Here is a 17,601-nt window from a genome sequence, read left to right on the forward strand (position 1 = left end):
CCCTAAACAACTTGGGATCAGGATACCTGAGAGAGCGCCTTCTCCCTTACCAACCTGCCCGGTCACTGAGGTCATCCGAGGGCCTGCTCCTGGTGGTTCCACCTAGATCCATCCTCCGATTGGAATCCACCAGGGGAAGAGCCCTCAGCATGGTGGCGCCCCTCCTGTGGAATTCCCTGCCTCTGGAGGTCAGGCAGGCTCCGACCTTGTACTCCTTTTGGCGCCTCCTGAAAGCATCTTTATTCCAAGAAGCCTTTCCTTAATATGCAGCCCTGAATCTGTTTTTGCTTCCTTTAAATTTTGTTTTAACTGTTTTATTCTGTTTTTATTTTCATTTTATCTTGTACACCGCTCCGAAATTTTTTCAATGAGGAGTGGTATATAAATATTCTAAATAAATAAATAAATAGTGGCTGTGAATCTGCAGTGCTTCAGTTATATGACGCAGCCGCAGATCCGCAGCTGCCCGTTGAAAGTGTGAAGGAAAAATGTCGGGGACTTATCCCAACTTTTTCCTCCAGAGCCAGGTGAGTATGGCGTATCCCCCGTCTAGACTCGCTCCAGAGGCGTGGCTGGGCGGATGGTGATCCCTGATTGGTTGCCATCCGCCTGGGCAGAGGACAGGGTGTGGGTCCGGTGCCGGAAACCCCGTGATTCACTGTGGCGGCGGGATTAGCTGCTGCCACCCCCAGCGACAAAAGCACGGGGGTTTAGCTCATCGTGGCGGCAACCTGCTGCCCCTTGGCGGAGCCATTTATTTTCTCTCTTTAAATGGGGGAGGGCAGCTAGCTTGGAGGATGGAGCTGGCATCCTCCAGGGATGGGAAGGCAGTCCCCAAGGCCTCCCCTCATCTCCAGACGACTCCCTGCACTTCCTGTGGGCAGACAGACCACATCTGGGCTCCCAATTTGTTGTTGACATTAAAACTCTCAAACAGAAGGAAGAGGTAGTGTTGGAGAGAGCCAAGTGGAGAGAGAATCCGCCTTGGGTTGGGGTGCTCTGGCGCACAGCCTGAGCCTCTGTTTTTACTTGCATAGGATCGTCCTGCCCAATATGCAAAGCTCATTTGCAAAGTCCGCCCCTCTCTCTCTTTCCAGGAATGCGAGAAGGTGGCCTCTCATGATAGATCCTCAGGGTCAAGCCAACAAGTGGGTGAAGAATATGGAGAAAGCAAACAGCTTGCATGTCATCAAGCTCAGTGACTCTGAATTTGTGCGGACACTGGAAAACTGTGTTCAGTTTGGCACGCCCGGTAAGCGACCGAGTCCTAAAAGGCTAGATTGCCAGCATATCTGGAAAGTAAAGGATGAATGATACAATCAGAGTCATGTTTACAGCTTATCACATTCTAGTTGTAATAGTCGAAATATCATCAGATAGTAAAAAAAAGAAAAAAGAAGGGATACCTAAAATTAATTTATGATCCTCTTAATTTGTGTTTGTTTGAGGTACTGACTTTATGCAGCCATTCCACATTTGTTTTTATATTATTTTACTCTTCAATTGATTTCTCAAGTGATGTATGCTATCAAACTACTGGTTATATTGCTCTTCCCCATACATGTTTATCTTTGAAGTAGATAAAGGTTTGTCTACTAATCTTTCTAGTGCAGGAGTGGGAAAACCTCTGGTGCTCCAGATGTTTTGGCCCACAATGTCCTTTGACTATGCTGGCTAGAGCTGATGGGAGTTGTAGTCCAAAATATCTGGAGGGCCACAAATTGTCCAGCATTTTCAAATGATTTATACATCATGTAGTGACATTATTGATAAACAGTTATTCACTTAAAAAAAAAAAAAAAAAGGAAGAACAATCTGACCTAAATGAGAAATCATAGAGAATTCATTTAGCTGCTAGTCATTTTTCTTTCAATGAAAAGGTATAGGGACAATTTGGCCTACAGGAATTTGCACAGTGATAGCCTTTTTGACCATGGTAAACTTGGAACCAGTTTAGCTTCAGAGCATTGAGGAGGCACAGGCAAAACTATGCATGGCTCTGAACACAGAGATGCCTCCAAAAGGTCACCCTCTACAATGTGTTTGGGGAGATTTTCACATTGTACATTTCCTTGTCTACTTCACATCTTTAGCTGCTGCTTCTAGAGACAGAGGAATGCATGATATGAGGGTCAGTGATATGGGGCCAGTGATCGTACACCTTGGATGGCATTTTTGATGGCAGCCCTGCGCCTAGGGTAAATTGTAGTTCCACCCACAGCCAGGATATTTGCTACGCTTTCCTTTTTACACAGCAGCTAGAAACGTTCTTTTAAAGAAGGAAAAGTGAGATTCAGGCTGCAGCCCTGGGAGTTAGGGCTCATCTACACCAAGCAGGATATTCAACTATGAAAGTGGTATATAAAAGGCAGGAGGTACACCAGGTAGGATATAGCAGTATAAAAGCGGTATATGGTATGTGTCAATGGAACCCAATAGTTGTCAGTGCCCTTCAATACCGCTATAAAGCAGTAGTGTGGCTCCTGCCTTTTATATACCGCTTTCATACTGGAATATCCTGGTTAGTGTAGATGAGCCCTTAGTCTCATTGAACTCAATGGGATTTATTTCTGAGTAAACATATATAGGATTCTGCTGGCACTTTTGTGATATCCTGATTTGGGGTTATCTGAGAACTGATCCTTACAATAGTAGGATGCTGTGCTGAAATGTTTGTTGTGGATACAATGGTTGTATGAGGCTTCCAGCCTCATGGGTTTAGATTGCGGTACAGAACTCCATTGCTCACCTTCTACAGCAGGGAGGTGAGTTGAATGATGGCATGATCCACTATGATCTAAGCTTGTCATGGAAACCTTACAAGGCGGCATCATTTTCAAAATGTACAACAAGGGCGAACTGATTTTTTTAAAGAAGTAATTCCTGATAAGCAAATCTGCTTTATGAGCATTACATTTCTGACAATTTGCCTTCTTATCTTCCTTATTCTTTCTGTTGTTAAACATTACTGGTTTCAGATTTTATAGTGGTATTCTTTCAAATTTATGCAGGCAGGTGGGGTTGTTGTAAAAATATTTTGTTTTATTTTACCCAGCACTGTTTTCTACTTGAGCTTAAAATGTATTGCTGGTATTTCTAGAATATTGTGGGTCCCCCCCCCTCCTTTTCACCTATTGTTCCTGTTTCTAGCAAACAGTAAGTTTAACAAAATCTTTTTTTGGTTGTATCGAAGTACTGCTGGAAAACATCGCTGAAGAACTGGACCCAATTCTTGAGCCACTCCTACTTAAACAGACATTCAAACAGGCTGGCAGCATCTGCATCCGTTTGGGAGACTCAACCATTGAATATGCTCCTGACTTCCGCTTTTATATTACAACCAAGCTGAGAAATCCGCACTACCTCCCGGAGACCTCCGTCAAAGTGAGTGGTTTGTACAGGAACATCATACTGTTTGCTGATGTTTAGTAAGCAAAGGAATGATAATAGCACCAGAATCTTTTCCGCAGTGATCTCCCCTCATGTTTGTGTATACACTAGTTACTGCAGGTAAGGTTGTCGGAGAAATCCACAATGGAATCAAATGAGTTTGGATTTTTATGAATCTGATCCATGGATTCCGCAGCGGACCAGCTTTTCCCCAGCTGGGTGGATTCTGCAGACTTCCGACCATTTCTGTTAAGTTTCCGGAATGTCACGATAATTTAGTAGTAGTGCCTCTTTCTCCCATTGTGTAAGTATGAAAATGCACATGGGGGGATTTGTGCATGTTTTGCAAGTGCAAATTTGTGCAAGTGTAAATTTCTGCAAGTACGAATTTGCACAAATTTGGAAACTCAACAAAAAAATCCGATTGAGCTGGCAATGTAACAAAAGGCATCTGAAAATCTGCAAAAAGTTGACAACGGATTTTACATAATCAGTGCATCCCTAACTACAGGACTGCAGAACCAAACCTGGGGAGCCAAATCCATCCTGCCTGGGGTTCTCAATTGGCCACACCCCCTCCCCTTGTTCCCACCCCCTTTTCCCCAACCAGAGCTCATTCGATGCTTTCCTCGCCTTTGTGCCCTTTTTTCCCTGTTCTAAAAAGTTGACATGGCTACTTCTAATGCTTAGTTACAGGCAGTAAGAAATTTAAGATAAAATAGGCTGGTGTTTTGGCCCCGCCCCATTCCGACTTTGCCTCTAGTCCCGCCCACCACTGGAATGCAGCCCCTGAAAGTTTCTCTGAAATGGCATTTGGCCCTTGGGCTGAAAGAGGTTGATCACCCCCACGCTAGTATATGAATAGTTTCTTATATATCTATTTCAAAACTTTTCTTATTTCTTTCACATTTTAACATCGCATTAGTGCCATACAATGGAGTGAGGTGAAATAATACAAGAAAAAGGAGGAAATCTAATTTATTTATTTATTTCATTTATATATCATAGCCAAAGCTCTGGGCGTTTTACAAAAGTTAAAAACAATGAACATTAAAAACAAATATACAAAAATTTAAAACCATCAGAAGCATAAAAGCAACAATATCCATTTAAAGCAGTTCTTCTGGGGTCATACCACAAATTATGCAGTTGAGTTTCCCGCATTTGGGGACATCGCAGGGGTCAACACACCCGGAGTGCAGTGGATGAGCCTCACCCTGGGAAAACCACCTTCGTGATCATGGTGTCTCCCTTGCCAGGTAAGTATGACAAATAATGGAACTGCTCATTGTAAGCAGCCTGAACTTCAGTTGTTGGAGCAAATATGTACTCAGCTTCAAAGATCCAGCTGCTTCCACACAGTGAGAACTGGCAAATGCTCACCGTGGACTACGGCTGTTGACCCACTTTCCATTTCCATTTTTTACTTCCATTTCCGGGGCTGCATTCCAGGAGTAGGCAGGACCGCAGGCAAAAGGCTCAGGTCCAAAAATGCCAGCATCTTGTCGCTCGAAGCTCTTAGTGCCAGTAACTAAGCCTTAGGAGAGGCATTCCAACCTTTCAGAAGGGGGAGAAAACTGCACCAAAGCTTGGTGGTTAGAGGAAAGGGGTGTGCGACCGGGGAACCCCAGGGGGATGGATTGAAACTCCAGGCAGGCTGGATTTGGCCTCCAGGCCTGAGGTTCTCCTCCCCTGCCAAAGACACGGATGACATTCAAGCCAGTCTGTAGAGATTTAGGAACATGGGAAGCTGCCTTATACCCTGCCTTATACCTTTGATCCATCAGGTAGCTTCATTCTGGCCCCATTCAGAAGACACCTTAAACCATGGCTTTAACCATGGTGGTTAACCCAGAAAGCCAGGCTGTGTTCAGAAGACATCTTAAGCCACAGCTTTAACCATGGTGAATAAAGCAAAAGGCCTTATTCACCATGGTTAAAGCCATGGTTTAAAGTGTCTTCTGAATACAGCCTGGCTTTCTGGCTTAACCATCATGGTTAAAGCCATGGTTTAAGGTGTCTTCTGAACAGGGCAATTGTCTTTACACTGACTGGCAGGGGTTCTCTCCAAAGTTTCAAACGGAGGCTTTTCCCAGTTCTGCCTGGAAACTTTTGCATGTAGCTGCTGTGCCACTGCTGCTGCCTAGGAGGGAGACCCAAGATGAGCTTGTGCTGCAACTCCCTTCTATGCCTGCAAACTTGTAGTAGCCGCTAAATCCAGAATTCTTACACATCTTAGAGTTGCAGCAATTCCTGAGCTTCTGGCAGAAACTACAGTAAAATCTCAGCTGTGTAAGAAATGTTAGATCTGATACAATTTTTCTAGACATGGTCCCTGTACTGCTTCCCTGTCTTTCCCTCGCCCCAGCCCCCAACCAAGTCATGCTATATACTAATCCATTGAACCTGTTGGGTACAAGAGAAGGGGAGCTTTAGAGGTCATGCATCATATTCTAGCCAGACTTTGGATTTGAGCAGCCTTCCCCAATCTGGTATCCTCCAGATGTTTTGGGTTTGTAGTCCCATCAGCCTGATCCAGCATGGCTAATTGTCAGGAAAACTAGGAATTGTAGTCTAAAGAATTGGGAGGGCATTAGGTTGGGGAAGGTTGGAGTAGAGTATTTTGCATGGGGTCATGACATCACTGTATTGGCACTGTTCCGTTACACTCATGTTGATGCTTTCAGAAGTTGTGCCTTCTGCTATGCATTTTCTAACATCCTCTTCCTATCCTAGACAAAAATGCGTTTCCACCAACATATCTAGTATCTCGCTTGTGATTCCCCCACCTCCCCATATTGAAATCATGCAGCTCTGCTGAAAGAGCATCCTCAGGAAAACCATAGCAGTGCCCATCAAAGCTCTGTGCTTGCTGCTTGCTTGGTTACATCTACATTTGAAGCTTCACTTTCTTATACACACACACACTGGGAAAATCATCCAAGGGCTATAAAAATCAAACCCAGAGATTTTTGTTTGAATACAGGGTGTGTGTTGATTTATGGTCTATTAGACAGGGAATGCCTTGTAAAAAAAACCAACAACAACTAGAAAACTGTTCAGACATTTATACATAAAGCAGAAGTTATTTTTCTTTCTCTAGTAACTATGTCTCACAGAAACGCCATCCCAAATTTGAAAACTCCCTATTTCGCAGGTCAGCGTTGTCTTATGGCTTATGCGGACCTAACACTGTTCGATTTGGTCGTTTTCTGCCATTCGCAGGTGACGTTACTGAACTTCATGATAACTCCAGAGGGCATGCAAGATCAGCTTCTAGGAATAGTTGTCGCGCGAGAGAGGCCGGATCTCGAGGAAGAAAAGCAAGCCCTGATCTTGCAAGGAGCTGAAAACAAACGGTATCCAAATGACGTGGGCTGCTAGAAAAGTGCCTTAGCAGACTCATAGTGGTTGACTGTTGGATATGGAGTCATTGGGTTGGATCCAAATTTAGGCATGTGCAACTGGGCTGGCAGAAGCAGACTTTCCAGTCTTTTCCTCCACACCACAGCATGCAACTCCCATCAGTCCCAGCCAGCATTGACAATGGTCAGGGACGATGGGAAGTGTAGTCCAAAATATCATGAGGGCAAAGGGATGCTTATGCCTGGTGTAGTTCTGTTCGGATCATATGCCAGAGCCTGGCCATCCATTGTGGGGAAGGAAGGTAGGGATTAAACCCAGCTTTCTGCACTCCCCTCTCAGACAGGTGAAAGCTGATGACCTGAAAAAGGCTATGGACATCCGGCCCAGCTGCTCAAGCGTGCCAGGAACTCCATACCCAGCATCCAGTGTGGGCGTACATGCCTCAGTAGTTCCTCATTCAAATAGGGATACCCTCACAGTAGCTACACCAGGGCAAAAATATTTAGGGAACATTTTAAGAGACTCTTGATGGGTCACATTAACACACACAAATAAAAACTAGTCACATATTTTGTAGAATTATCCAGCTCTTATTTCTAAGCTAATAATATTATTTGCCCCTTGGATCGTATGAGATCCTTTTTGGACTTGGTCATTTGCGGGTTTCCTAACATGATAATCTGGTATTTTATTATAGGCAGCTAAAGGAGATAGAGGACAAAATTTTAGAAGTTCTGTCGTCTTCTGAAGGAAATATTTTAGAGGATGAAACTGCTATCAAGATACTGTCTTCGTCTAAGGCTTTGGCTAACGAAATCACAGAAAAGCAAGCTATAGCGGAAGAAACGGAAAAGAAGATAGATGCCACCCGAATGGGCTACCGCCCCATTGCAATTCATTCATCGATTCTGTTTTTTTCAATTGCTGATCTGGCCAACATTGAGCCCATGTACCAGTATTCCCTCACATGGTTCATCAACCTTTTTATCATGTCCATAGATAATTCTGAGAAGTCAGAAGTTTTACAAGACAGGTATGTGAAATACTTCTACGTTTTTATTTTGCTTTTAACATTTATTCAACCTATGGCACATCCAACTGATGTTTCTTTTGGTTTCTGCCAACGTGTTCTGGGAGTACGTTAAGTTTCTTATTCCCTTGAAAAATTCTGGATATGATCCAACCAAAGTTAGGTATGTTTGTTGATTTCAGTGGAATTTAAGCATATGCTTATCTTTTCTATTGAAACCAGTGGGATTTAGAGCTGCTTAACTTTATGTAAGCTGTCTCCAGTATATACAAGAATATATCAAGGGTCAAACACCTCTAATATTCATGCTGATTCCATATTCATGGGAATTTAAAATATTGGGACAAAATATGCAGTGCTTTGAACGTGTAGATATATTTCTCCTTGAAGATCCATGCAAGAACACAATCTGGGACTTCCTTGGCAGCATGTGTTTGGGTGCGATTGTAAAACTCATAACATTTTAGAAAGAATCCCCACCCCAGGCAGCTGCTTCTTTATTAAATTCGATATATAAGGGATAAATGTCAAAACAGGCCCTAAACAACAAACCTTGAGAAAATTAGGCAAGGCTAGCTTGACTAATTTTGGTATCTTCAGTTAATTGGACACCGCATTTAAGTTGACTTCACTGGAAACTCATTTAAAAAAATAATGTGCTGTGAAAATTGAGTTCAATGTCAGATTTTATGTGATATTCATTTATAGCTCCAGAATGATAAATAATAAATGAGAGCTTAGAAGTTAGATTCACACACATACACACACACACACACACACACACACACACACACACACACACACACACACCCTGCATGCTTTGTACTTTTGGGGTGCTTGCTTGGTTTCCACCGGGTGTTTGCCAGGTGTTTGGAGTCATCGGTTAACATTTTACTTTGTTGACACTTTAGGGGGGGCAGCTGTGCTACTGGAGATGTTGACAGCAGTGAGATAAGGGCACTGCTGTAATGTTCAGGGATACTGGTTACTTTGCAAAGATGCTGAGGGGTTTGGGAAGATGTAATAACAGAAATGTCTCTTTAGATGGCCAGTGTGCCACATCGTATGAAATAGTACCCTTTTGGTGGTATTATTATTATTATTATTATTATTATTATTATTATTATTATCCCACCTTTTGCCCAATGCTGGGCCTCAAGGCGGCCTTACAAAGTTTAAAATATACATGGGGGGGGGGGGGGAGAACAAAACCATAAACATTTAAAATACACAACAAAATTATAAGACATTAACATAGATGGAGGGCCAGACTATTCTCCAAAGGCCTGCTGGAACAAAAAAGTTTTAGCCTGCTTCCGAAAGCTCATCAAGGAGGCAGCCAGCCTAGCTTCCCCGGGAAGAGAGTTCCAGAGCACCGGAGCAGCCACCGAGAAGGCCCTTCAGTACATCTGAAGCCCCCTATGCCTTGGGATGGTGGGTGGGTACAAGCAGGAGTATAGGCTTGACTCTGGGCTCCTCTAAACAAGCTATTTATTGTATGCTCGGGATTGACCACTCAGGGAAGTTTTCGGGTCCATTTCAAGATGTTGTCAACAACCAGGATGTCTCCTGCTGAATCCCTCAGAAATCCCAGGATAAAAAGAACCACTTTTAAAATCGTAATAGCTGGGAAATAGCAGGATTTTCTGCCACTAGATGGCGGAGTCTTAATAGAACTCAATGGAACTGAACGGAGGGAAAGTATTCAATTCAAACTGCTTGTTGCCCCTCTCCTCCCATGTAATGCAGCCCATAACAATACTGCCAAAGAACCAGGAAGCACAAAAGCCCTGGTTAAACAACAAGATTTTCCTTAATGTAGAGATCCTCACAATGTCATAGACAAGCCTGTGGGCACTTGTGCCCTAGATGTGGCATAGCAAACTGTTGCTGCCTTTGTGCCTTTTGATGCCCATGCTTTAGTTTGAGCACCCATGGTGTAGGTCAAGAATCCAGATGCAGTTGCAGAATCCTTCTTTCCAAGATAGAGGTGTGTGTGTGTGTGTGTGTGTGTGTGTGTGTGTGTGTGTGTGTGTGTAATCCTGACCTTACGTCTTCGTGGATCTTCAGACATGGGGGTGTCTCTTGATAGTCCATAAATGCTGTCTAACATAATATATAGACTGCTGAGAAGTTAAAAGAAACTTACAGTCTAGCAAGTCAGGAGGTAGGGAAATGGGGTGTGAAACAAAAGGAAATGCATAAGACCGTCTAACAAGTTCAGAATACAGCTTTTACCATGTTGTATTTCCTTGTATGTCAGCAGGGGGTCAAAGTGCTGCTCGTATTTCACTGCTAATGCACACCGAGGAGCCTGTAAATGGCTGACAGACATTTTTTTTATAGTCAAGTGTTGAGACTAAAGCAGGTTACCAGCAAGATATACCAGAGCTCCAGTTATCTTAGCCTCTCATTCACCAGAGTGTTAACAACTGTTAAGCACCAACTTGATTCGGTGACAACAACTGATCCATTCGTGTGCATGAAGAACTGAAGGTGGAAATGCCCCCTCCCCCCCCCACCCTGGAGAGTTCCCCATTGAATATACCATGTACACTGATGGTGCTATATAAATAAATAATAATAATAATAATAATAATAATAATAATAATAATATAGCTGAAGGAAGCAGCAAGATACCTGATTGCCCCAGTTCAGTACTAATGCTGCGCACGTTGGCCGCTCAAGGTGGAACTAGTAAACTGAACTCATTGGGTTGGATCCAGATCTAGGCATACTTAAAGTAGACCCATTGACATCGGTGGGACTTAAGTTAGTCATGACTTTGGTTCCCCCCCACGCCCCGTTCCCTTATGCTAAAGTGGCTTTGGCAAAAGTAGTTAGTGACAAAGGTATATGTCCATTAGTGAGAGTTTGGACAAAAGGCAAGCAACAGGGTCTTTCTCTAGAAGCAGCCTTTCTGCCAGGTCAACAAGGAGGTTATGTGCGAGTCATCATTCCTGCAAAAAGGATGCCGTCTCCAGGAGAACATTATCCTCCCTGAACTATTTGGCATTCTTCTACTAGAACTGTGTGCAGTTGGCCTCCCAAAATTCTCCCACCCTATTTGACAGCATATAAATGGGGGAAGGACTGTTACACTGAATTTCTCCAAGGGTGTGGGGAGGGCTCCCCATTAGCGTTGGCGGTAGTACAACGTCTTTCTTCTTTCTTAATTCCCCCCTTCTTTTTTGCTGCCATTGCAAGTGGAAGCAACAGCAATCGTGTTCACAGCTGGGCCATCATTTACATCCTCAACAACGTCCCAGACTTAGCATCGTTCCAGGACATTGGGTGGATGGCAACCAAACCCACCCACCCTAAAATGGCGGAGACTATTCAGAGGGCATTCTGCAAAGTGCTTTTTCTTTTTCTAGGGGGTGAGAAAAGGGGGAGCCATCAGAAATGTTTTCAAAAAAATATTGTCTGAGAAATTTCAGGCGAGCCCTATTTCTGCTCAGAAATTAGCGTGCGCAGTTAATGAGTATCCTTGATTGCTTGTGGGTAAATGGACCAGAACAACTGAAATGTAAGTGCTTTGTAATTGTGTTTATGAAGTGGCTAGCTTCAGATTGAGATTAATTTGGGTCCTCCCCATCCCCTTTTCTTTCTATGCTTGCAGGCTGAGGATTCTCAAAGATCATTTCACTTACTCCCTCTATGTCAATATCTGCCGTTCCCTCTTTGAAAAAGACAAGCTGCTCTTCTCCTTCTGCCTGAACATAAACCTTTTGAAACATGATAAACTGGTTAGTGCTGCTAGACAAATCACCGTGCGGCGTTCCGCATATGAATTGATGAATCTCTTGGCCAGTCCCAAAATGTGACTCCCTTCTTCTCTCTTTCCTTCACGGGTGCATTCTGTTGACATCTGCGTGCAGTCTGAGCTGATGGTTTGGAGGGTAGCAGATGAGTGGGGAGGGCAGCTCCGTCTGTGCCTGAGCAACAGTTGTTCAGACCAGAGCCAACTCCAGATTTGAGGAGGTCTCAGGCAAGGGGGCCCCTAGTGAGCCCCCTGGTCATTGAGCCCCTCCTTCTTCCTGGGTTGTGGCCTTAGTTGCTAGCAGTGGCTGGGTCTGGGACGCTGCCCCGGTGCAAGACTACATTGGGTGGAATTCTATTGGCCTCCAATGTCACCTGATCCCTCTAGATCATGGAGGTGGCTTGCTGCAGTATCACCCTCTTAAAATCAGCAGCTCTCCTCTAAACGAGTGATTTATTGCACACTCGTGATTGGCCACTCACAAAAGTTTGTGGGTCCTTTACACAACATCAGTGACCAGGAGATCTCCCACGGTATATGTTGCAAATTCCGCCATGAAAAGAACCACTTTTAAAATGGTAACATCCTGAGAAAAGTGGGATCTTTCACCACCAGATGGCACTCAGTGGAACTGAACAGAGGGGAAGTATTCAATTCAAACCACAGGGTAAACCCTCTCCGCCCATGTACTGCAGCCCATAACAATCAGGCTCAAAACGAGGAAACAGAAATGCCCTGGGTAAGCAACGAGTTTTCCCTTTAATCTAAAGATGCCATAGGTCTCTTGCTAGATTACTTGGTTTATAGATACACACTCAGTTGCCTTGCTGGTTCCTATGTGTTGAAGGAGAAGCACTTGCTGAGTGTTAGGCAGTCAGCATGTCTTTCTTCTTGCTCCATGGGATTCAGAATATTATGTAAATAAAGAGAACAGCTTCCTCTGCTGCAGTGGAAGTCTGTGTCAGGGAGGAGAAAGCAAAAGAAGCTCACCATGTTAATCTAAAAGATAGTATGGTGTGTGGGGGTTGTTTTGTGACATGCAATCCAGAAAACTCTGGATAGTTTAACTCCTAATCTGCTCACTCACTCTGGCATGCTCACAGATGCTGCCCAGGTTATTTGATCATACGAACCGGGTATATGTCCACCCCTCTTTCTGAGGCCACATGGCATTATGCATAGGACTCCAGTTGGCGGATCTTGGAGTTCTAAGGAAAACACCAAAGCAGATTGTGTAAGCTTACCGCCTGCCTGCCTGCCTGCCTGCCTGCCCTTGATATAGGGTCCTGTCATGAAGTACAGAGAAGCGGCTGCCTGTGTTAATAGATTTTGGGTGTCATGAAAAGGCATTACATTTTCTCTGGTGTGGCAACTGCCTTTGCACGCATGCTGGCACAGCGACTGTTGAGATGGCATGCTGAGGATGTTGTCCAGGTTGGTTTTCTACACACACCTGTGAGTGGGGTTGTTACAGGGCAAGATGGTCATCTTCTACTCACCAGGAAGTTGCAGGATGCCCACCCAAGTAGGAGTCAAACAGCAAGTAGCCCTGCCTCCTAGCACGTGGGAGGGGGTATCCCAAAGGATGACTGACTGCCCTCTTGCCTTTTTCAAGAACACTCGGTTCCGGAAGGCTATTTTTTTTGGAGGCATATAGAAACCCCAACCCAGCCCCCAAATCCAACCACCACCACCACCTCCTCAAGTCTGGAGAGGACCCTGGCCAAGTCACATGGCAGTGACCATGCCAGGGATGGCCATGTGACTTGGCCAGGGTCCTCTCCAGATTTCCAGGGATGGTGGAGGGAGCTGGGCAAGAGGCACTTTTTGGCCCGCCCGCCCTGAATGGACCTACCTCGTTGCTGTTGTCCCCACTTCACATTCAGTACTGGGACAAGGCAAGGGGAGGCTCCTTCCCCTCCTCACTCTTAGCATTGGCTGCGTGATGGCAGACAGTAGGTAAAGAGCAGCAACACAGAGAGGAGGAAGAGGCGGCGGCTGTGGGGGTCACCCCCTACCAGAGTGTGGATCTTGGCAGATGCACAACAATGCTGTCCTCTGATCCCAGCCCTGTGCTTGGCTCCAATTACAGAAGGGAACTGTCTTTTGGAAAGTTTGCATCTTCACGTTCCAAAGTTCTGACGCTGCCGTATTTTCACTTTGTTTGCATTGCAGGTAAATGAGGACGAATGGAAGTTTTTGCTAACGGGAGGCATAGGCCTGGACAACCCTTATTCTAATCCCTGCCCCTGGCTTCCACCCAAATCATGGGATGAATTCTGCCGCCTTGATGATTTGACTGTCTTCAAAGGCATTCGGAAGGGATTCATCCACTTGAAAGAAGGGTGGAAATCTGTTTATGATAGCCTGGTATGTTGTCCATCCTTATTCATCTCTTTTTGCTAGCTGATCAAAACAGAATCATAGGACGATGGAGCGGAAAGTGCTTTGCAGATCATCTGGTCCAACTCCCTGCTCAATGCAGGCTCTGCACCCCTGACAGATGCCCATCCAGCCTCTGCTTAAATACCTCCAGCGAAGGAGAACCCACCACCTCCCCAGGCAATCTCTTCCACTGCTGAACAGCTCTCACTGTCAGGACATTCCTCCTAACGTTTAGCCGAAATCTGCTTCCTTGCAACTTCCGGCTACCAGTCCGGCTATCAAACTTTCATCTCCACTTCTCTGTCATAATCCCACCCATGTACCATTTTCTACTCTTACATATTTTTGTAGTAAGACTCATTGGTATCATTATTTTATCATTGAATAATACAGAAAAAATAAATATTCTTTCAAATGAAAAATATACCCCCACACACACCAGTGGGACTCACTGCTTTTGCAAAGAGGAGCTGGTGGTTCTTAAAGCAATTGGAAATGAGCAGAAATGCTTGTTTCCAGGACAGGATAGGTCAGCAGAGCTTGCAGAAGAGAGTTCCACTGATCTGTCCATTTCATAGAATCATAGAATAGTAGAGTTGGAAGGGGCCTATAAGGCCATCGAGTCCAACCCCCTGCTCAATGCAAGAAAGAATCCACCGTAAAGTGCATCCCTGACAGATGTCTGTCCAGCTGCCTCTTGAATGCCTCTAGTGTGGGAGAACCCACAACCTTCCTAGGTAACTGGTTCCATTGTTGTACTGCTCTAACAGTCAGGAAGTTTGTCCAGCCGGAATCTGGCTTCCTGTAACTTCAGCCCGTTATTCCGTGTCCTGCACTGTGGGAGGATTGAGAAGAGATCCTGGCCCTCCTCTGTGTGACAACCTTTTAAGTATTTGAAGAGTGCTATCATGTCTCCCCTCAATCTTCTCTTCTCCAGGAAATGCATCTTTCCACTTGTTTCTCGGGGTGTTTTAGGAAGCACTAACTCCCCATTGCAGTAGCAGTAGGTCCTTTGGGTGCAATGGAATTATTGGAAGCACAGCAGCAGCAATGGATACCACCCTCTTGATATTTGTTGGAGTTCAGCATCATCTGAAGTCCAACAAGGAGGGCCAGGATCTCTTCTCGATCATCCCAGAGTGCAGGACACGGAATAACGGGCTCAAGTTACAGGAAGCCGGATTCTGGCTGGACATCAGGAAAAACTTCCTGACTGCTAGAGCAGTACGACAATGGAACCAGTTACCTAGGGAGGTTGTGGGCTCTCCCACACTAGAGACATTCAAGAGGCAGCTGGACAACCATCTGTCAGGGATGCTTTAGGGTGGATCCCTGCATTGAGCAGGGGGTTGGACTCGACGGCCTTGTAGTCCCCTTCCAACTCTACTATTCTATGATTCTATGATCATAGAAGTGAGCTCTCCTTGCTTTGGAATTAGGAGCGCTCCAGGCAAGCCAGCATTAGACAACCTGTTAATATCGGAAGGGAAGATGTATAATGATTGCTCTCAGCAGAGCAGTGTTTTTGCTGTCTTCCATTCTTTAAATTTGGTTCCTCACTGTTTTTGAACAAGTCTTCCCATACAAATACATCTTGGAGTTTTAGGCTTCTTTATGTTCAAAAAGTGTTAGTTATTGGAATATCCTGGCACTGAGTAAGCCAATTAACACATTTAGTGTGTTAAAACACATGCACATACTTTTATCCTAATTCAAGCTACAGGAGATATAATTAAATCTCATCATGAATTGTAATTCAGCGGCGTATCATTTTAAACTTCCTTTGAAATTTACTTGCTCTCAAATGGCCACTTTTAAGTGTCCTGGGAGGCTGAAGCATTCTCCTGCTAGTTTTTGAATATTGCGTTTCTGATATCAGATTCGTGTTCATTTATTCTTTAGCACAGAGACTGCCCTATTTGTCTTTTGTAGAATGTGCTTTGGTGGGGAGGAATTCTTCCCATTAATTGCCCGTTGGTTACCTTACTTAAAGGCCAAGTTAAACAGAGAATGTATGTGGCAAATATTTAGCCTATGCATTTGATGCTGCATGCTCATTTTAAGTTGTCCAGGCTTTTTCAGTGTCTAGACATGACATGCGAATGAGTGTAACAGATTCCCAGTTACCATTAAACACTAAAAGGAAAAGGAGATTCCAGAGGGGAAGTTCATGTGTAGAGAAAGTATAGGGGAGGAGGAGCTTAACCACCCTTCCCAGGTCCCAAATACACATTTTTCCTTCTTAAACACACTTGGGATATCCTAGGAAGGGGGGCATTTGGCATGGGAAACAGGGTATCAGGAAGGATTAAGTATCATTTTCTCCTGCTGCTGTTTCTCTGCTCCAATTCTCCCCTCCCTTGAGCTTTTCCCCTTAATATGCCGGAACTGGCAAGTCTTCTGTGACATGCGGAGTTAACCCAGTGAGAGCCAGTGTGGTGTAGTGGCTAAGGTGTTGGACTGGGAGTCGGGAGACCTGGGTTCTAGTCCCCACTCAGCCATGCAAACCCACTGGGTGACTTTGGGCCAGACACATACTCTCAGCCCAACCTACCTCACAGGGTGGGTGTTGTGAGGATAACATGGAGAGGAGGATGATTATGGGTTCCTTGGAGGAAAAAGGCGGGATATAAATGTAATAAATAAATAAAACCCTTCATTCATGAGAGAATTCTCTACTTGCCGTCAAGAGGGTATGCACTTTGCATCCTTAGTCTGGTTGTGCGGGTGCTTTTGAGTTTGATAAAACCAAACCAACTTCTGGATGTGCTTGTTTGCAGGACCCCCACCACGAGGTATTTCCTGAGGAGTGGCAAGAGAAAGTGGAGAGTTTCCAGAGGATGCTCATCATTCGCTGCCTAAGACCTGACAAAGTAAGTGTGGGCAGCGGCAGGGCCCTTGGGTCTGCAGAGCCATCAAAAGCTTACCAGATCAGATGCTGTCTAATGTGTCGCCCTTAAAGGGGCAGTGTGGCCTTTCCACCAAATCAACATTGAAGCCAGCCAGTGTCGAGCTGAAGGTGGGGAGGGGATAAGCATTGCCGGGTATGGTGCACTCACGGTCGTCTGTGCAAACCGTTTACTTCAATTTCCTTTTATTTGTATTACGTTCTAAATTGTAAGACGCCAAGAGAAATTTCAGGGAGCGTTAATACTTCGGCCTGTGCCTTTTTCAGTGTATTTTAATGGCTGTATTTCTTTTGTAAGCCATCCAAGGAACCTGTACTACGGGGGCTGCGGTACAAATTTAGTAAGCCTATAGTGAGATAATTCCTTCCAGCAATGCAGGCGTTCAGCCATTTTCTGGAGGTTCCGTTGCATGGGCAGTACAATCAGATTTAGGCGTGAGTTGACTTATTATTATCGCGTTTATATCTCTCCTTTTTTCCTGCAAGGAAGCCAAGGTGGCGTTCATAATCTTCCTCCTCTCCCATTTTATCCTCACAACCACCCTGTGAGGTGGGTTGGGCTGAGTGTGTGTGACTGGGCTGAAGTCACCCAGTGGGTTTCCATGGCTGAGTGGGGACTAGAACCCGGATCTCCCGACTCCCAGTCCAACACTACACCACTACTGACTTGGCTTTATTGCAAGGGTGGGCAACCCTTTCAGCCCCAAGGGCCACACGAACACACAGGGGATTGGATTGCTGGAGGAGGCTAAAACTGCT

General features: G+C 44.9%; 1 protein-coding gene and 1 pseudogene across 1 annotated transcript in view; one reads left to right on the forward strand and one right to left on the reverse strand.

Moving 5' to 3' along the window:
* Positions 1 to 17,601, forward strand: part of DNAH7 (dynein axonemal heavy chain 7) — a 163,477-nt gene that overhangs the window by 117,906 nt on the left and 27,970 nt on the right. The window contains exons 47-53 of the mRNA XM_063118294.1: positions 1,098 to 1,252; positions 3,194 to 3,384; positions 6,616 to 6,749; positions 7,454 to 7,789; positions 11,409 to 11,535; positions 13,725 to 13,919; positions 16,715 to 16,807. Coding sequence (XP_062974364.1) covers positions 1,098 to 1,252; positions 3,194 to 3,384; positions 6,616 to 6,749; positions 7,454 to 7,789; positions 11,409 to 11,535; positions 13,725 to 13,919; positions 16,715 to 16,807 — 1,231 coding nt within the window. The remainder of the gene's footprint in view (positions 1 to 1,097; positions 1,253 to 3,193; positions 3,385 to 6,615; positions 6,750 to 7,453; positions 7,790 to 11,408; positions 11,536 to 13,724; positions 13,920 to 16,714; positions 16,808 to 17,601) is intronic.
* Positions 4,518 to 4,657, reverse strand: LOC134393856 (U1 spliceosomal RNA; annotated as a pseudogene).

The sequence above is a fragment of the Elgaria multicarinata genome, chromosome 2 (assembly GCF_023053635.1).
Source record: "Elgaria multicarinata webbii isolate HBS135686 ecotype San Diego chromosome 2, rElgMul1.1.pri, whole genome shotgun sequence".
NCBI classification, from domain to species: Eukaryota; Metazoa; Chordata; class Lepidosauria; order Squamata; family Anguidae; genus Elgaria; species Elgaria multicarinata.